We start from the raw sequence: 21,446 nt of genomic DNA on the forward strand, positions 1-21,446 counted from the left end.
AGTCCACAACTAAAGCCACACTCCAGAGATGCCCTTTGAGAGTCTCTAAAGTTCTTTGTACAATAACGATGAATAAACTTCAGGAAATTCAATTGTCTTTTGATTTCACATCTTGGCTTGCCCCACAAGCTATTTTTATCTCCAAGAAAACTCATTTTACAGTCCACTAAGATTAGTGCTGAAGCACTGCAATGAGTTATTAAGGAATCTTTTATTGTCCTATTCATTTCTTATTCCAATCACTGGGTGGAGATAAGTAGTGAAAATGTTAAATTGTGCCAGGCACAAATCTCTGTAGAATCCCAATAGAAAAAAATGACATTTTCATTGAATGGCAGTACACCCATCATGGTTACTTCAGTCAGACAGTTGCTTAACCCATCAGCCTGTGAGGTGCTGGCACTGTTGGACTCCAAATTAAAATAAAAAGAATGGGGCAAATGTAACCGTATCAACTTAGCATATTTTCATCAAATACATGACAAATCTTTTGTTGTTTCCACAATCCACATTGCCTGGCACGAAGTACGTTCCTGTCCTTTAAGAATTAAGAGAATCTCATATAACTGCCATTATTTTGTTTGTCACTGGTGTCGGACTAACCAGTATGAAGTAACTGGAGCAATCATACTTGTTCACTTTTCACAGAGGAATAACATTAGGGCTTTCACATTCTTGCTGGGAACGGTCTTGCAATGTTGGTGAATTTAAGATTGTTTATCTCTAGTGGGATTTATTTAATATCTACCATAGTTACTAACAGATTGGAAAATACTTCATCATTCTCATGTGATACAAATACACCATCTTGTGTCTTTCAAACACAAACCATGGATTTTCGCTGAATATTTTTGCATCAATAACAGTAATTTCAGTGTCTGCATCTAACAATACTTCCATCCTCGTCCTCCTCTTCTGGAAAGGCCAGAACATGACACTGCTTTCAGAGGCCATGTCTACCATAAGCTGTTCTGATTCAGCAGTGCCAGTGCCAACCTGACTGACAGTTAACTCTCAAGAATTCAAAGAGTTGTTTAGAGACTTAAAACTCGCACACACAAGTCAGTTAACTTTATCTCTGGGGTCATGTTATAACATGATCCTCCTCCAGCTCTGCTAGAGAAGATGGTTTGGCTCATTTTTATATGAATTACAATATGCCAGGACACTGCTGGATTCAGGCAGTTTGCTGCAGCAGACGCCACATCAGACCGTGCTAGCCACAGGCAATGTTGACAGTTTCTGCAGTGACGACAAAGAGAATCATATTGCTCTCTGCAAAATCAATACTCCGAGAAATCAATCTATGCACTGACAACTGCAGCTCCTACCACATCACAGCATCTTTCTTTGATAAACGCATGCTCGAGTTCCGACGTATATGTTACAACAGTAGAAGCTTCCATAAATAGCTTTATACTGAGCTTGAAACACAGTTTAAATTCACATTCACGATGGTCAGGCTGGAAATACACAGGAAACAGTTGCTGGTATAGAAGTTTCAGCTCTGATCTGGAAACAACCTCAAAGAAAGGCTGAATGAGCAGTAAACAATGGGGAGTATTAAAAGCAAGCATTTAATTTACATGCACTTATGTGATTTCAGTATACCAGAGCACTTGATCTGAACTCAAGATACCATCTTTTTCTTTTTGGACACATAATTCAAAGAATTTCATTGCAACAGCTGGAGTTTCAGTTATTTAAAATTACATTCCAGCAACCCTGCCAACTAGGCAGCAAAACAAAAAATGAAAGAAAAAAAATTATTGGACAAGGCAGCCTTCCTTCTCACTGACAGTATCTCAGGAACTGCTACAGGACACGTCTCCATTCCAGGAGACTGGGCCTCGAGACTTGGTCTGATTTTGGCTGCAGTTCATCATGCACGCAGGTGTGCATTTGCTGTGACCTTGTCACCCTCCTTTCCCCTGCTTCTCCTGAGCGAAGGAGAAACCTGGAACTGCATGAAAGAGTTTGCTGAAATACGCCAGATTGAACCTGAGACACACAAGGATGAAAACGTCTTGCCTGTAAGTTATGGAAAGTGACAACAATGAAGAACTTGTTCACTATTTCATACCTAACAGTTCTGTGCCCACTGGCAGGGCAGGACAGGTATGCAGTTAGACTTTAATGCACACCCGCACATCACTGTGGACAGACTGGCAGGCAAAACCAGGCATGCCATTTATCTATCAGCTGCTGAAATATTTTATACTCTTGTGCATTTCTTCACTCAACACTGTTCTTATTAAGTTATTGTCCCACATGCCAATCTGCTCCGGCATTGTCTTAAGAGCCTTGGTTGAGCTGCCCAGGAAGAGACTGTCCATCCCACTGATCACTTTTAAACAACCTCCAAATGCTCTTTCTGGATTTGCTGGATAATTCAGGCTCTATTAAAAGACACTTCACCAAATGACAAGCTGAACAAGAATGACCAGTGGCAGAGCAGTGAAAATAAAGCTGTGTCTGCTTTTCCTCTCTTTGCCTCGTTTTCAGATAGCATTAGCAACAGAGCTGTCTGCTCCCTTTGGTAGGATGAGGATCACCTTCCACACCTCCTTTCCAATTTCTCTGTTCATAGAGCAACAGCTACAGCCCAGCTTTGTAGAGGAGACAAAAAGAGAGTGACTCAAGTGTGTGTTGTCACTTGAACTTGTATCAGCCCAACACAGTGGCTATTACACCTATCACTTTATGTAAATGCCACCTGACCTTCCCTCAGACTGTCTTAAGAAACAACACATTAATACTTCTGCTGGTTTTAAATCCTTCTATGCTTAGGTTTCATAAAAGCTTCATGCACTTCTCTCCACTTTTCCATGAAAGAAGAGATTCTCTTATTTACAGTATTGTTGAACTTGTGAAGTGTCTTGAAAATATGCACATGGTGCTGTTATCATATTTTCCATTGTTGGATTTCCCTGGCCTTTTGAAAGACCTCCCAACCCTTGCTGAACCACAACAACTACTGGTAAATCACAGAAGTATTCATGTTATGTATCTCAATGAGGCTTTGTTGGAACTGGAGAGAATCGCTGCTGTATCCATGCTTACACAAACACTGTAAGAGGCACAACATGCTTCCTTGTGCCAGGGCTGAGCTACCAGTACTCCCTCTGGAAACTTGAATTGGACATGAACCATAACAGCTCTCTAACCTAGGACCTGCAAGTCAAATACTTAACACGAGAAACTCCCTTCTTTCTAGCCTCCCTCTTCCTTTATACAGCAAACCCTCATTTCCAATTGGGTGTTTGTATATAAAGGGAATGATTACAAAAAACATCAATGACAACGTGCATCACGCAACAGGCTTCATTCCACTTGCTTGGCATGTTTGTCTGGTGTTTGCTTTGGCTTATTTTTACTATCCTGTGATATCTGATATTTCAAGGCATGTCAGTATGAGATTTCACTGCAGCAATGGGCTACAGCAAGTTGCTGAGACATTTTTGGGCTTGCTGTTCACCTGGTGGTATTATTGTTTCAGGCAACTTTAAACATAGGTGTTGCATCTAGTATGGAAGGACGAATGCTTAAACTTCAGAAGTGTGTTAGAAACAGAGAAGGAAGCAGCTTCCTGATCATCAGAACTCTTTTTTGCAACCTCAGTTTAAGCATGTAATACCCATGTCCCAGTCTTCCTATTAGTAAAACTGTGTATTACTCAGCCTCTAAGCATCTTTGAGGTCTTTTTTTTTTTTTTTTTTTTTTTTTTTTTTTTTTTATGACTGAGGGCAGCACACAGATATAAGGTAAACTGAGATGTCATGGTGCAGCAGGCAGTCATGGCATAGGGAAGCCCAGAGCAAAGCACACTGCTGGCTGTGGCTGCCTAATGAACTGCAAGGGCAGGCTGAATGATGGTGCATGTTCCCTTCTGGCACATGACAAGAAGTACATATGCTGCACCTTCTCAGTCCTTTCCCCCTTTCTTGAGCATCTATTCTCATAAAGAAGTGAGAAAAACAACCCTTTTATCCACTGCAACCCCTTCTGAAACCACATATGAATGGTTATTTCACTATTAAAGATACAAGCACCTCATAAGACTTTAAAACACTAGCCTTTCTTCCAAGACGCTAAAAATTTAATTGCATTCTTTCTGTATTGCCTGGAGTCAGACAGTGGACCTTAGAGCTTTCAAAATCCCTTTCAAATTGCAGTTTCATTCTGGCTCTCTTCTCCCATCAAGAGAAAATACAAATAAAATAACTTTGGAAGGTCTGACGCTTCAGGGAAGTCTCCCCCTTGTAACATAGCTCTGATCAAACTGATACGGAGCACCCACTGCAGTGTATCAGTTTGTTATTCCTTCCTTCCTCTCTAACAGACATGTCACTACAAGTTTCTACCAAAGGAAAAATATATTTCCATTAATCCTTTGCCGGGAGTTTTGCACTTTATTGTTATCTTTCTTGTGACTGGCACAAAATGAGTGCAATAATCTTGTGCTATGCTAGGAGAGAACAACATGATCCTCGCTGCCCTCTGTGCTTATACTCCCTGTTAGAGTCCCGAGGAGTCTCTGGGCTTCCTCCCACAAGCAACGCAAGGCACAGACGATAAGCCTCTCATTTAATACTTGCAAAATACCACACAGCCACAAAATACTTGGCTAAACCCGAACCTCTTTTCCCGTCGGAGTGATGTCCGCTCTCCAGCGAGTGGTTGCCACCGCAGCCCCGCCCCATCCATGCCCCGGAGCTCACTGCTTTACCCCCAGAAGCTTTACGCTGCTCACCGCGGACCATAGGCCACAAAGCACCACCTGGGTACCCTCTAAGGCACTTCCAGGTGCCCGACGGGACGAGCAGCTCACGCACCCCCGGGAGCAGCCGCAGCACCCTGTGCACCGTGGGCATCGAGGCCGGAGGGGAAGCGGCCGCTCCCCGCGGCGGGGGCGGGGTGTGGGGGTGTGTCTCCAAAAGGTACCGGAGCACCTGAGGGCAGATGTGCGGGCAGAACCGCCGCTGCCCGCCTCCGTACTGCTCAGCCCTTCCCTGCCTGGGCTCCCGCCGGTCCACGCTCCCCTTCCATGCCCGCGGCACACGCCAAGCCAGGAGAAAACGAGACCACGCGTCCCAGGGTAGCGCAGGCCCCCCCCACACACCTCCCTAAAGACGCACACCCCCTCCCGCCGCTCCGCAGCGCCAGGAGGTTGCCAGGGATAGGGAGCAGGTGCGAAAGGGAAGGGGGTCCCGGCGCCGCCGCCCTCCCCGTCCCCTCGGGCCGCCCGGTTACCTGGATGGCGCGTCCGAGGGGCGCGGCGGCCGGGCCCCCCACCAGCTTGCAGAAGAGCTCCGGCCGCCCGGCGCCGCCCGGCCCCTCCCCGCAGGTGGCCGTGGCCCAGATTTTGGCCGCCGCCGCCAGGTTGAAGTAGGGCGGGTGGAGGCTGAGCCCCGTCCCTTGGGAGGCGCCGGGCTCCGGCTGCGCGGGGCACAGGGCGAGGAGCGGCGGGAGCAGCGCCCAGAGGAGCGGGGAGCCCGGCGCCGCGGCCATCCTGCGCCGGGCTCTGCCCTCGCCGCCCCCGGGGCGGCACTGCAGCTGCGGTGGGCGGGCGAGCGGGAGCAGAAGGAGAGGGAGCAGGAGAAGGAGCAGGAGCCAGAGCCGGCGGGGGGCTGCCCGCGCTCTGTCCGCACCTCCCTCACGCCCTGCCTGCCTGCGCTGCGCGGGCTGGGGCGGGACGAGACGCAGCCCCGGTGCGGGGCGGGCCGAGTCCCCCGGGCGTGCGGGTGTGTGGGACGGGGCGGGACGGGACGGGGGGATCGCCCCAGGTGTGTGTCCAAGCGCCCAGCTCCGCCGGCATGCCGAGAGAGGTGCCACCCCGCGGCTCAGCTGGCGATCTCCCATCCTCCTCTTCCTAGGTAAGTGTGCGGGTCAGTATTTTCGGCAGACCGTGGAGAAATCTCAGAGCATCCCGCCCTCGTTATTTGTCCACAATACAGCAACTTGTGGATGCCCGATTCCTGGCAGTGTTCAAGTCCAGGTTGGATGGGGCTCTCTAGTAGGAGGTGTCCCCGCCCATGTCAGGGGGCTTGAAACGAGATGATCTTTAAGGTCCCTTCCAAGCCAAGCTATTCTGTAATTCTGTGATAACCGCCGACCTGCCATGTCACATACAGTGAGTGACAATTTAAGGTTTCCCAGCCTTCTCCTTGAGCAGGGATACCCTCACACAAGGTAAACACTTCTCTCAGTAGATCCTCAGGAAGACACCCTGCGTGACTGTGCTGCAGAAACTGCAACTCCTATTGCCATTTTCAGTGCTCTGAGGCTGCTGGAAACCGTGCAGCCTGGGCCACCCTGCTGCAATGCACAGCTAGTGCTCGCAGCTCCTTGTGAAAATGGGTGTTCCTGCTCATCCAGGGCAGACAATGAGCTTCCTGTCTTTTTGAAGCTATTTGGCACAGGCTTTGGATAACACAGGAGCTGGAGGGGACACTGGGGAGGGAGGAGGCCAAAGAACCATGTCATCTGTATTAGGATTTACACTGCTTAATGACGTTGCTATCCTAAATTTCATACCTGTTCACATTTCCAAACCCACACATACACACCCATTGTTCAGTTCTCTTAACCAAATTTGCAGGATTTAAACAAAAGATATGGTTAGATATACATAGTGATTCATGTTAGTTGCAGAGTATTTCATAACTTTTTGAAAGCTTTCCTACATTGGCCTCAGAGCAGTAGCAAGGGAGATCCCTGGTGTACTGTTTCAGGAAGCACCAGCCACAAGCTATTGATTTCACCTACTAGAAAATATCACCCTTGTTTGTTTACCTCTATGGCTTTAGCACCCCATAGAGACACATCTGTGGGAGACAGTTTTTGTGTCCTCCATAGTAAAAGTTGACTTTCATAAATGTAGCAGGCTATCATTTCAGATATATCACATTTCATAAATGTTTTCAATCTCTAGAGCACTTTAAAAATACTCCCCTTTTCCAACTCTGACATTGTGGAAAGCAAATTATCTTATTGCATGTGTACATCATGTCATTTTATACAATAGATTGCACTTCATAAAATATATGAGAGCTTTGAATACAAGCAAATGTTCCATAAAACAAAATGCCATGCTATCAGATAGGATAGCCACTGGTCTCTTAAACTATTTCTTTAAAACCAGTTAAATCCAAAGTATATCTTAGAGTAAATCAGTTTTAAGAAATGGAGATCTGGAAGTATCTGATGTAAGTCCAGAGCAAGCAAACTCTTACAAAGGCCTGCACAGGTTTTTTTGGGTAGTTCAGGTTCAGGAAATCCTTTGCAATCTCATTTTAAAGAGAGGATTCTTGTGAGCTGTTTGGTAGGTTGTGCAGCACAAAAGGCAGGCCTTGCTCACAAGAGATGTCTGTTCTCAAACAGGGAGTATCACAGAATTTATTGGGAAGTATTACATGAGAAAACGTGGCTTTCATGAGCAAGAACCAAACAGTTTAGTAAAATAGTAACGTGTTCTTGGATCTGGTTTCCTAGAAGTTAAAGACAGGGATGAAACTTTGTAAACATTCACAAAATTAGCCTATCCGATAGAAGAAGAGAGGGAAAAATCTTCCTGTTCCGACATTCCTGTTCCTTCCTTCATAAAATGGTCAATTTTCCTTAATGTATAGGAACATTTAAAAACATCTTGTTGGTCTTCTAGATGATTTTTCTGTCCTTTCTTTAAACACTTAAGCCAAAAAAACTTTTTTTAAAATTTGATGTGTTTTCTAGAAATGGAGATCAAAGTGCCACCTTTTAGATTTTCTTGACAAATCTCTAGAGATCCAGAGATACCTAAATATGTGGGCATATGTTATAAAAAATACTGTGACAACTTTTGCCTTTGACTCAAAGTAGTTGGGAAAAAATGTTTGTAGCGGCATTCCCCACAAAGGTACTAAATAACTTGATTCCTATACAAAGTGACCAAACATTTTATGCAGAGACCCTGGGACTATGTGAAACAAGTGTGAACTATTTATGTGAGGAAGCAGAGAGAAGCAGGAGTGTGGATGTATACATGGAGATTATAATGACAGCACGACCTGTCCCTAGTGGGTGGAAAACTGAAAATCTGCAGTGCTATCCTGGTCTGGTAGCACTGTGCAGGCTGTGGTATGACCATGAGCAGTCATGAGTCTATCCTGGCTTTTGTGGGACTTTAGGACCACAGGAAGTAACTGTAAAATAAGAACAGAAGAGTGAGAAATTTTTTTTATGGAATGGAACTCTCCAAATTTCTAAACTCTGTATCTCTTTTTTTTTTTTTTTTTTTTTTTTTTTTTTTTTTTTTTTTTTTTTTTTTTTTTTTTTTTTTTTTTTTTTTTTTTTTTTTTTTTTTTTTTTTTTTTGTTTTGTTTTTTTAAATCTATTTTAAGCCACAACCAGAGCCAACAGAAATCTGCAGAGAAGCACTTATTGACTTCTCTGAATTTTGGCTCACTCCATCTAATGTAGAACTTCATCCTGTAGCACGGTCACTATCAATAATTCATGCGATGATACTTCATCTTCCCCTCATGTCATCTTGTGTTGTAATTACAGGTTCTAGAAACACAGGTAAGGATTTATTAGCTGGCAGCTCTCATATCATCATATAACAGTGCTTCTCTGCAGAAAATCCAGTTATGTGCCCTTTTTTCCCCACAGCAGAGCCTCTCCTCCTTTTTCCTTCAGCCTTTATAAGATTTACTTTCCTTGTTTCTTCCTGTCTGCAAGGAGTAAACTTTGTTTGTTGATTGATTTATTGAATAAATGTAAACAATTGAAAACGTTTCTGGGTCTGTATTATTTTAACATAAACAGATTACGTTACATTAGTAGGCATTTACGCTACTATAAATATAGATCATTCTATTCTAAAATACGTTCATTTAAAATTTCAAGTCAAGAATGTTTGTTCAAAATTAGCCTTGCTGATATAACTTCTCTGTTTCGTTCTGTTAGTGATATGTGCAGTATAGGACATCTCATGTCACCCTGCTGTTTCATAAATGTTATGTTATAAACCTGCAGCGAAAATGAGATCATCAATAGATAGTCTCAGCGAGCAATATTTTTTATTACTCAGTGAGTAATTAGTGGTACTATTTAGCTCCTGTTTTACTAACCTATGTTGCCACACCAGGTGATATGGAAATTTGCTCTTTTTTTGAGATAATAATGAATCAATATGCCAGCAGGTAGCTAGAAAATCTCTCAGATTATTTAGTCCTGAGTCTCTGCTCAGTGGTCATTAAAGATTAAATTGTGTGTCTTCTTGTCCTGTAAAAGTTTCATCTGTGGCATTTACGTTGAAGCCAGTCCTAAAGATTTAGTCTGTGGAAGAATCTTCCTGCAAAGTATTGAACCTTTCTTCAAAATGATAATCAGCTAAGCACGTACATAGCCCAGAGTGCTAATACCCAACCAGAAGCTTTCAAGCTCAGATTAGACTCCCTACTTTTATCAAGGAAATAAGACATTTATCACATCCTGTCATAAATGTTTATGCATGGTTAATATTCGGATGGTGTCTATAAGTAAACTTTCATTAGTTGTAATAAAGCTTTTTTGCAGTACATCTTGACTAAACTAAGGTTACTTGCAAACACTCTGGTTTAACAGAAAAATGGTGCAGTGTACAGTTACGTGTTGGCACAACCCATACCTCCACTGAATGTCATTAAATAAGATGCATTCTGCTAAAATCATTTGGGCCTCAGCTGTTCTGATAAAAGTAGCCTTTTCATCTTGCAGAAATTTCTTGTATCACAGTATTTGAGGACCGTGCCATGTCTCTTTGCAGAAGATAAATTATCCTCTGTATAACCAGAATAGAGGCATAAAGAAGCTGGGATCTAGGCCTAAAATGCAGTCCTGTCAGCAGAAACAGTTTAGATGCCTAGAATACTTAGTGTAATCCCAAACACAGTTATTCAAAACTGCACTTTTGCCTTGTCCTTTGGTTTGATTTCTTTTTTTCTTGTTTCTTTCACCAGCTTCTTTCTGGACGTACGTGCTAGGATGATACCATCCATCTTCACAGACCATCTTTTTCTGAACGTCCTTGTACTGTGCCTGGTAGATCTCATTACCCATGCAAGTGGAGCCTCTCTTATTGCCCATCCTGTCATCTCACATGATTCAGGTATCTCAGCTCAGGTACTTTCAAATTTTTCACAATTAGTTGTCTGCATAATGTTGTCGTACCATGCAACTGTGCTTACTGCATGTCGGTTTAATAGGTACCAATTACTTAGCATCCTTCTACAGCCTAATAGGAGGTCTGTCTTTTCTTCTGCCAGCCAGAAATCTCATGGATTTTTTCCTGCACATCCTGCTTCCTAAGTTAACTTGACATATTCTTATAATAGAAAGCTACTGTGAATACTCTGTTTCAAAGGGCTCTTAAGGTAAATTGCAACATCTGAAGAGCATTCTCATCATAGCTCTTTTTATAGCTTTTGGTCTTTCTGGAAATGTCCTGGCTACAAACAACTTACTAGTGGGTGCTCATGGCTTGATGGGATTGTGGACAAAAAACCTTAAAAATGTCTCTGTGGATGATGCAAGACTTAGCTTTGTTATTTCAAACTCTTTCACTGCAAAGGAGTGCTAAACCAAAAAAGGAGGGAAGGTGAATGTTTGGTACTTTACAACGCTATCCTCATTCATGACAAGGCAAATTCCATTTTCAAGGCAAAACCATGAGCTTTCATCTGTAGCCAGTGTGCAGAAAGTCATGCCTGTCCCTCCCAGTTTTGATCTTTGCATGTTTACTCACTGAGTGTCCTGGGCTAGGGCAGCCCTGGAAGTGAGACACAACTTCTTTACCATCCAATTCCGAAGAATAAGTCAAGAGAAATACTCTGAGGTATGTAGCTAAAGGTATAGCTAACTTAAGAGTCCCTAAGCAAACTACACTTGACTGTAGCTCATGTTGACTATATTTCTTTTCTTTTTTTTTTAACTTGAAGAAACTTTCTAATGGACAACATTAAAATCCATCCACTTTATTGTTTTTTGTCTTAATGGATTTCCTTTTTATTCTTGGCTTCCTGTATTTTTCATAGAGTTGCTCATGGACCTAAAGTTTGGAAAGAAGAAAACGAGTCTTGGTCATGTAATGCCTGGTCGTTTGTGAAGAAGCACATGCTTCCTTTGGTCAGTATCCAATGACTTGTCAGTGAAGTATCTGGGGAAAAAGGTCTACTCTTGTATTTTTCACATCCTGATTTTTTTATTTTTCTGACATCGATGCTATTATTACTGCTTTGGCCATCATAAAGGAAAACAGCTCTGCACAGACTCTCTGCCACAGTACGCCAAGCAGCTCCTGGTGGAAACTACTTCTTTGTAATCTGCTTTTCTTAACAGGCCTTTTTAACCATTGGTTAAATTAGACTGGCACCTGGATTTCACTCTTTTCTCTGCAAAATTTTTCTGTGATCTGATCTCTATTAATTAGGCAGTGTTTTTTCTGGGATCTGTTTCCAAAAAGGTTTTTATACTCTTAGGTAGTGTTGCTGTCACAAACTGCCTCAGCTTTACTTCAGTCTCAGCTCTAGCCTGACCATCAAGTTCTTAAGTTTTAAATAGAAAGTTATGTTTAATTGTGATAGGAAGCCAGACTTTCAGCAGTATAAACTGAGGAGGCTCCAGTGCTGTATCAGTTTATTCCAGCTGAGGATCAGGCGACAAATATAACTAAAAATTCAAACAGATGCAGTGTAAGACCTTTATGACTTACTTATTTTTATTTTTGTAACTTGGAAAATATAGTAAATTTAAAACAAATCCCTTGTGAAAGTGAAGATTTAGTGGAGAATATGTCACTATTTTTTTTGGAGCACAGTTACAGATTTCCATAAGGCAGCCATAGTATACTACAAAAATTCTCATTGGAAAAGAATTTATAATTATAAAAGTTAGAGCTCTTATAAGTCACTATTTTATTTTTTTGTTAGTAATAACTGGTTTCAGATGTCAATTATCAGGTGCTTCATTAGGAGATTGTGATAGTGATAGGTTCTTAGTGCTGCTGTAGTATTATTTTGTCATTTGGGTATTGTATGTCTATGTCCTTTAGCCAAGTCCTTTCTTTTCAATTAGTGGACTGACTTTCTGAGCAGCAGAGCATAAGACAGAGAAACTGAACAGACTGAGCAGTAGCCAGTAACTCAAATAAATTTTGTAGCTGGCAGTGTAAGTAGTTTCCCTCTCACATGTATAGAGTTGACTCCCATGGAACTCCTTGTGCCCTGTCATTCTTACCCTCAGCCCAAGGTCCTCAGTCCCTTCCTTTGGGAACCTCCAGTCTCTCCAGATGAAGATAAAACCAATCAACCAGGTCAGTTTGACTGAGTGGTATAAACTCTAAGCTCCCAGGGAGCCATCTCAGAGATGGACCCTGAAAGTTATGCTCTGCAGTGGCTTCTGTTGTCCTTGAACAAGGCTTTTGGGACAGAGAGGAAATAAGAAAACACATATGGTTCTGCTGTTCAGAACGCCTCATGTGAATGAGATGAGGGAATCTTGTGCTTCCATGCCAAATACAGAGCAGTTTGGTGGTTCCTGTGCAGTGCTAATGAGGTCTGCCCCCCCCTTAACAAATCTGTTTACTTAGGCTACAGTAGCTTATGGGATATATCATGTGTTGTTCTCACACTCGTGATATGTATGTTATCAGATCCACAACACCTCACACAGTAAACTTATACACAATAATATACAAACAACACCTGGGAAAAATGACAGTGATATTATTTAATTTGAATATGCCTTTGTGTTTAAACAACTTCACTGCCTATCAAGTTTAGACTCTCCATGGACTCAGCCAGCCAGTTTCATTGTCTGCATGAGTATATCCACCAGCAGTTAAGTGCCAGGCATGGAATTAGAAAGCTTGCAAACTCAAAGCACCTGAATGCAGGCTCATAGACTTCTCTCTGCCTGAGCATATGGAAAACAGGTAAACAGTTCGCTTCAGATTGAGTCATTAAATCAGCATATACAGAGGATAAGCAGGGAAAGCAAAAGGAAATGACAGATGAAGAAAACATGCAGTCACAACCTGTACTCTCTGTCTTAAAACTTGAGAAGAGCAATATTCTAAGACTGGGAAGAGAAGGATAAAAAAAAAAAACATTGAGTGTGTTGTATCTGTACAAATGTTAATATAGAGATGCTTAAGTTGGAGCTGTTTGAAGTTTGAAAGGCATTTGCACCTAAGTGAAGATGACATGCTGGTGCTTATGCTGGACTAGAAATTGGTCTTAAATGGTGGTTGTACTCTTTTCATTGACTTCCTTGACCTGTCACTTGATATCTGTGGCAAAAAGCATTAATTTGCTATGAAGAAATGGAAAAGAGAAAAGAGCAAAGCATCGAAACACTCAAATGACAATTTGTGGAAATTGCTCTCTACTACTTTTTTAAGTGCTGTGCTAACTTCTCTCTGAATCCCAGGTCACAGTTCAAAGGTTCACTTGAAGGAAGTTAATAACACTCTTGTGATTCCTGGCAGCTACGTGTCCTTATACCAGTTTATACTAGCAAATTTGGTATGAAACTGGAGGCCTCAGCAAGAGGGCCATGGACTGAAAAGACAGATTTAGTGTAAGAGCTCCCTAGAAGGATGAATGCATACAGTTATGAACGTTGGGTAAACTATTTCTATTATTAGATAAACTTTTCCATTTACAGGTCCAGTTTTGTAAATTCTCCATTCTATTTTTAAAAAGTTTATGGGACTCATAAATATTTGGTACAGTTTTCCTGAAAAGTCTGCAAGATTTGTTTTAAAGGACATTTTACTACTTCTCTTATTATCACTATTAGCTCATAGTACTTTCTTTATACACTAGTTTTTGTAAAATAGACCTGCATTTTTTTTTACTATTATGGAAATAAGGAACAGCCCATGTAGCTGGTTATGCTACAGTTTAGCAAGGGAAAGATTAATGGAAATGACAGACCAGATGGAAAAACTGTTACTTTATAGACTGCTTTATCAAAGTTATTGCTGATAATTTAAATGCATTTTCTTGAACATGAAAAATTTAAATTAACTAACAGTCAAAAAAACACAAGATATTGACATGAAAAGTGCAATATACAACTTGAAGACTATAATGTTCCTAGTAATTGCAAAATTGACCGTCATCTTTTAGCTTCATTTTCCCTGAATATTGCAATATTCCGTCTTCAAATTAAATTAGGTTCTACAACAAAGAAATCAACAAAACCAGGTCAAATTCCTTAAAGAATCACACATAAGAGCTTCCCAAATCCTGAAATCAGTCTCATAAAAGAGGGTGCAGATGTACTGGAATGACATGATAGCATGAATTAACCTGATGCAATCTGATCCTCAGAGTTGTCACTGTATGATAGGATTTACTGATTTCAGTGCCTGAAGTATCAGATCTTCATGAAGTTACATTATTCAAATCGTTGTCCATGGAGTGCTAGCAAGAATAACATTTTGGCTTGAAATGAGCAGCGTCTTTTTTGATCATAAATAGATGAAGTAAGGGAGTTACATACCACCTCAGCAGCGAGGCCGTGTGTGTGTTTCTATGCATTTTCACAGCGACACATTGATGGATATGTACTGGCACTTTCCTGATTTAAAAGTCCTCGTACACACAAGTGAATGCTGGAATTAAACACCAGTTTGCTGAATTAGTTTAGAAATGCCTCTCAGATCGGTCACTATTTCACTTCTTAAGAGTAGCCGTCTAAACATATATTGAAAGACAATTGGAATTACAGTAATAAATTGCACTCAAAGTAACATTCAACTCATAATGTGCTAGCATTTTGCATGCAAATGTTGGCAAGTACGTAAGCAATGATCCATCTGAGACATGCTGTTGTCTTCACGTGTGGCTGTTCAAGTGTTTCACACGAGATGAGCGGTGCTGTTCTCACTGAAAGAAGCAAGCCCATTTATTCAACCCCGAGTGCCTATACAGGAGCCAAAGGGCATCAAAAGTCACAGGCAAGAGGCAGCCAAGGATTCTTTTTGGTCACAGGTAGTACAGCATGCTAGGAATGATTAATACTCCCTGGCAGGGGATAGGCATGCCCAGGCACTCCAGGATTTATCACTCTTGTTGGACAGGTCCAAGCTGATGACACAAGCTGTTTTCAGTAGATACAGCAAGCTTGGAAAGTATCATATTTATTGTGCATCCTATGTACCATGAATTTGCTTATGCATAGTGCACCCTGAAAAGGTCAGGTTCACCATGTCCCTGTAGAGGGTTGATGGAGCACACATACGTGAAACCTACTGTAAACTGCAGTAGGCAGTCTTAGGATCTCCAGAGAGTTTGCAGCCCAATTTTAGGGGCTACAGGACATCTGGCAAATACTGAGACTTCCCAGATTCTCACTGGATGAGAGAACACACACAGGGCAAGGAGAAGAGACGGTGGCACAAGGCTTTGGATAATTTTCAGTCAGGAGGGGGGAGCCAACGTGGCTGTGTAGAGATACCTGAGCTAGCTGTGGTAGTAGTAGCACAACACAGGCTGTCTACGTTTGCAAGTAGTGCAGCCTAACAGGAGTGAATCTGTAGAGCAAACTGTTGGTGCTGAACACCTGAATTCTACATTGTATCCATTTAACATTGGGTTTGAGTGTTTGTTTTAATTCAGATTAGCTCTCTTTCAATCCCGGGACGTGAATGCCTGTTTGCAGCTGCAGTCCACTGAGTCTGCTCCTGGAGAAATTCTTTGAGGTTAGTTCAAAATGGATCCAGTTTGCACAGTACAAGATTCTTCCACAATAAGAAAAGAGCACAGCAAAGAGAGACAATCGGGAGAATCACTTCAGCTGTGTACTCCTCATCCAGACTAGAACTCTAATGTGGAGGTCCCCAGAGAAGTCAGCGTGAACTGATTTAGCAATCCAAGCAGCTGGATTTGTTGGTCTATGCAGACGTCCATGCTGGCACAGCAGAACTTCTGGTGGTGTCTGAGCTTGCCAGCTCTGTTCACTCCACAGTGCATTGCAGGCTTTAACCAAGATCAAGAGTGATTTTAGCAACATAAAAAGTCCAAAGGTCGGGAAAGAGAAAAAAATTTTAGAGCTGCTCTCTTACTGTGTGCTGGTCTTGAATCTTGCTGACAAAAACTGATGTGCGAAAACCTTAGGCTGGTGGTTTCAAAAGTAGTCTTTGTCCTGGTGTCAGCATTTTGAGTTATAAGGCAAGAGAATGTAAGGAAGCCAAACTGAGAAGCCATTTTTGAAGATTTCAGCACAAAAGACTTGCCTAAACCCACACAGGAGGTCATAGGCAGAAACATACAACAGTCTTGTAAGAGGCAATGATTCAGGATTTTGAAATCATGCAGAAAGAACTAGAGTATTATGGAGGATTTATACCTTTAGTAAAATAGAAATAGAATTTGCTGTTCACAGTAGCAAGGCATATTGCTGTTGTTGTCTGGGCAAAACCAGGCTTCAGAGTTTGTAGCTGAAACAGATGAGGATTGCTCCATTGTACATTTTAAATTGCCTTTTGTTTTTAATCTTTGGATAAAGTAGTTTATTTCTGAAAAAACATACAAACTTATTTACATTTTAAAAAATACTTAAATAACTAAATGCTAATGGAAGCAAATGTCTGAGGAAAGAAGACAATGTAGATACAGCTGAAATCAATAACATTATACTAAGATCTCCCCCGTTTGCAAAACTTCAGAAAAAAAAGGAAGTTACAATCAGAGAATAAATGTCACAGGCTCTCATTGATGATCTTTATACAGGTGATATTGAAAGCAAATGAATTGACTCTATTGACATACGGCCATATGGGAAATGAGAAAAGGTAGCACAGAAACATATTTGTCAATGCAGTATCTCCTGAGTTACACAGATGCAGTTGTGGGACACACCCTGCAGTAAAGAGCTCTGGAGTCTAGAAGATGGCAGTCAAATTTAGCAAGTTCTCGGGAGGGGGGGCAGAATCTCCTGTCAGAGTTTGCTGAAGTTACAAAACATATACTGATCATCTTATCTGCTGAAATATATCTATTTCCATACACAGCAAGCAAAATTACATTACTCTTCACTCACATTTCTAAATGAGTATTTGTTTGTTGATGGCCATTTCTTAAAGCAAATAGAAATTAATGTTGTCTTTGCGTAAAAACTTGTAGATGTTTGGATCAAGAGCTCTGAATGAATGTTTCGGCTAATCTAAAATTTGGCTACTTCTTTTAGTCCTCCATATATAGATGTGCCTGAACTGTTCTGGCTTATGTGACGTTTGTCTGGGACTTAAACAGAATGGTTGGCTCAGCTTTTAAAGGCAATACATTAATTTGTTCCTGCAGTTCATCTTGGGTTGCCTTTAGATTTGTAAAGGACAGCGTGATTCAGGATATTTGAAATAATCACTGTGATGAAATACTGGTGATAGGAATGCAGCCTGCTGCCCTGCAGATGAATTCTACCTAACAGGTAGCAAATCCCAACCAATTCAAGTACCTTGCAACCTTAAGTATTCTGCCAAGAATCAAAAATAAGGGAGATGTGGGTAGCATCACCACATAGCCCTAAGATACAGTATTCCCACAGCTAGTAGCAGGCACTGAGTTTGCAAGGCATCAGGGCTGAGCCTTGTCAGGTTTGCTCTCTTTAACCTTTCCTTGACCTCCCTCAACTTTGTTTTACACGGCTTAGCTCTAAGAGCGATTCTTCCAGTTGAAATTAGAATTAGTTTGGTTGCAATGTGGACCAGTGAAGAAAGTGTCAGATGTAAAAGCATGTTAGCAAACATATAAACTGATGTTATGCAGATCCTAGGGGGAAGAAGAAGCCATTAACATGAACATCATATTCCCTGCAGTGACCAACCCCAGATGCTGACAGCTCACCATAACATCCCAAAGCACCACCATCAGAATGAAACCACTGACTTCAGGACCTAGCAGAGCAGGGGAAAGGTGAGGAAAATATCAGGAAAAGGAGTAAAAACTAGAAGGTGTGCGTAGGTTTTAACTGTAGTATTATTAATATTACCTAATTTTTCTGTATGGACTTCTTTTTCTGCAATAATTGTATCTACTCTAGTAATGGTTCTTGTGTTAGACTGTTAAGATTCAGTTGTACTAATTATAAATTCTTGGTTTTATATATATGAGATATATATACCCATAAACAAGATTTTGAGTGTAACAATAGACAGAGATCAAAAAAACAGTTTCTAAATGGTTTCTGGGATAAACTTTCAAAGGATCACCAAAAAAGAACATACCTTATATATATATTTCTGTATTCAACAGTTCTGACAACTTATTGCACCTGAATTAAACAAACAAACAAACAAAAAACCACAAAAAAAAAATCAGAAAAATCACAGGAGACCATGTGCAACAGAAAATAGGTGCAGTTTCAGATTTTGTGGGGAAATTAAGAAAGGCACTTAGAAATTTTTCCCTCGACATCCAAAATACAGACACAAGAAACCTGTACTGCTTTAGTCTCCTTTTTTGTTGTTCATTCAGAGAATTCTTTGTTTTTCCTTTGTCAAAAAGGCTAATATTTTGGCTCACGAATGTGAAAAATTCGGCATGTTATTCCCAATAGATTGAATAAATACAGGGATTTTTGAAGGGTGAGGTAGGGATTGTGTTCAGATCAGTAATATTTTTCTCTGTCAGTGGGCAAGCAACTCTGTGCAATTGGATCAGAGCAAAGAAGACTCTTAACTGTGTAATCTACTCAGTTTATTCAGTATTTTCAAGTTTAAGAAGTAATCAGAATGATCATCCATGTTTGAATCGTCTGCTCAGTAATTAAAGTGAGGTTCACACCAGGCCATGCATTCTGAGATGAGTTTGTGCTATTAGCAGCTTTCATCTGCTTGCCTACCGTTTGTTTTACTGTATGCACAGATGAATATTGCCTCAGGAGAAAGATCTGCAGAAAATCCTTCACTTGCAGATTTGTAGAATAAACTATTTGGATCTCAGCGCAAGTATTTGCTCTCAGTGCACGCGCATAATTTTCCCGTGAATGGGATTTATGTGTGCACATCAAAAGAGCAAAATCCCTAAGGGCTCAGTTTAAACCAACAATAGCAAAGAAATTCAGGAATCTCCCACCAGAGCATGCCCTGCTTTGCCTATTTTATATCACGCAGACTTTGAATGAAATCTGCGGCAGCCAGGCAAAACAGGACATGCATTGGCTTCATGGTTGTTCATTTCTGAAGGCTTAAAGTTAAGCTCCTAAGAACTCACTGGCTTCCTAATGAGAGCACATCACCCATGGGAGATAGTGTTGGTGATAACTGCATGCATGCACGGTGAAGGAGTGCTCCCCCCCCACTTGCCTGTGTTGGCCGCAGCGTGGGTGTACTCACAACCGTACCTCTTAACAGGTTTTTCCTAGAGATGAAGGGAAAAGGCTGCGATGTGCTAAGGAGGTGCTAGGGTGGTGGCATTAGCTCTGTGATGAGACTGGGGCTGGGGTAAGGGTGCCTGGGGTTTGGACCATTTCTGTGCTATTTCTGAGCCGCAGAGGCCTGATCTGTAGGTCTGAACGAGAGGCTGAGTGCAGTGGGACCCCCACTGTGGGGGCTGGCTTCTCAGGATGCTGCTGCAGCAGCAGGGGGGCAATAATACCTCACACTACTACTACTACTAACAACAACAACAATAACAATAATAATACCACCAATAACAACAGAATAAAATTCTATGTAACTGTATGAAATTATATTCTAAAAAAATAATTATATTCGACTATTTTCTAATTTTATATTCTTAAGGATGATAATAATATTAATCCCAAATACTCTCCTCCCGCACAAAAAAAAACCAAACAAACAAACAAACAAAAAAAACCACAAAGCAAAACAAAAAAACACCCACAAAAACAACAAAAAAAACCACCCCACACCTTTAAAGGGGAATAATAATAGCCAGAAGCCTCTGAGCAGAAAGTGATGCGGAGGGAGGCGCCGGCCCCGCCCCGGCCCCGCGCAGCCCCGGGCGCGGAGCGGTGCGGACCGAGCTGCGCGGGCCGGAGCGGAGCGGGGCGGAGGCGGAGCGCGGCGATGTGCAGGATGTCGTTCAAGGTGAGCCGGGCGCCGGGGAGAGGGGCGGGGGAATGCGCCTTTGGGTTCCCGCTTTGCGCTTGCCGTGCCGGCAGCCTGTTAAGTGTTCCGTCATATTCATGGGTTTGGGGATTGATTTGATAATTTTTTTATTTTTTTTTTTTAGGGAAAACGAGGGTGGTTTAGGGCGGAGGGAAAGAAAACAGCAGCGTCCTTCCCGGGCTGTGGGGTGCACCGGGAGTGCTGCGGTGGCAGCTGGTAGAGCGGACGCTTTCCACAGCTGACAGCCCCAAAAGGGTGCGTGGCTTGTGTTACATAAACTGCGAGACTCCGTGGAGCTTAAAGCCGGCTTTAGGATGGCCGGGCTCCGTGCTGTGGGTTTTGGTGCAGTCAGGAACCTCTTCTTCACTTTTCCAGCCGTCTCCGCTGGTGCTGGTTGTGTAATAGTTAGGAGGCAGCCTTTATCCGTGCTCTTCCTGTCAGGCTGTGGTGGCCACTGAAGCCAGGCTGGTTCATTCCCTTTGCTGGCTCCAGTTCCTGTCACTTTTTGTACTTCTTCCAGCCAAACCCATGCAAGAGCTGTCATTTCAGACAAAAAGATTGTCTGAAATAAGTTTTTTAATCGGAAAACAGGATTAAAAAGATTATTTGGCAGAGAGGGAAGCAAGCAGCAATTTACTAATTATGTTAACATAATATTTATGATGGATGTGCATCTTTTCCTCAGTTATGCACTTTCTGGATGCTGTGCTTGCCCTCCTCTTATTGATCAGCAGCTCAGTGCCAGTCCTTTGCCACATTGCTTGTGTTGCATTACTTTATTTGAAGGATTATTCCCTGCACCTGCCTTTCACTCCTGTCATCTCCCCCATGAAGTGTCAGTGCTGAATTCAGTGGCACCATGTCAGTTCAGTGGTGGTGCAGCGGGTGGTTTCCACCTGCAGTTATAGCCCTGGCAGGCAGGAGAATACCTTTGTTCACAGTGCAGCTCAGCTTTACATTTGGTGGTGAAATCAGAGAGTCATGCAATGGTTTGTCTTGGAAGGGACCTTAGAGATCATCTCGTTCCAACACCCCTTCCATGGACAGGGACACCTCCCACTAGACCCGGTTGCTCAAAGCCTCATCCAACCCGGCTTTGGACACTTTTAGGAATGGGGCATCCACAACTTCTCTAGGCAACCTGTTCCAGTGCCTCACTACCCTCACAATAAAGAATTTATTTTTATCTAAACCTACCCTCTTGCAGTTCAAAGCCATTTCCCCTTGTGCTGTAAAGGGCACTACATGCCCTTGTGAAAAGCTGGGGGCCCTGGAGATGAACATAGTACTCCAATTGTGGTCTCACCAGAGCAGAATAGAGGGAACTGCATTCCTCAACCTG

At 42.2% G+C, this 21,446-nt stretch overlaps 1 protein-coding gene across 1 annotated transcript in view; it reads left to right on the forward strand.

Moving 5' to 3' along the window:
• Positions 1–20,015: 20,015 nt before the first annotated feature.
• The window catches only part of ANKRD29 (ankyrin repeat domain 29), a 31,841-nt gene continuing 30,410 nt past the window's right edge, over positions 20,016–21,446 (forward strand). The window contains exon 1 of the mRNA XM_027887573.1: positions 20,016–20,083. Within this exon, the coding sequence (XP_027743374.1) occupies positions 20,063–20,083 (21 nt within the window). The 5' untranslated portion in view covers positions 20,016–20,062. The remainder of the gene's footprint in view (positions 20,084–21,446) is intronic.

This window comes from Empidonax traillii, unplaced genomic scaffold (genome assembly GCF_003031625.1).
Source record: "Empidonax traillii isolate 1590-97213 ecotype Southwest subspecies unplaced genomic scaffold, ASM303162v1 scaffold215:size2007263, whole genome shotgun sequence".
NCBI lineage: Eukaryota > Metazoa > Chordata > Aves > Passeriformes > Tyrannidae > Empidonax > Empidonax traillii.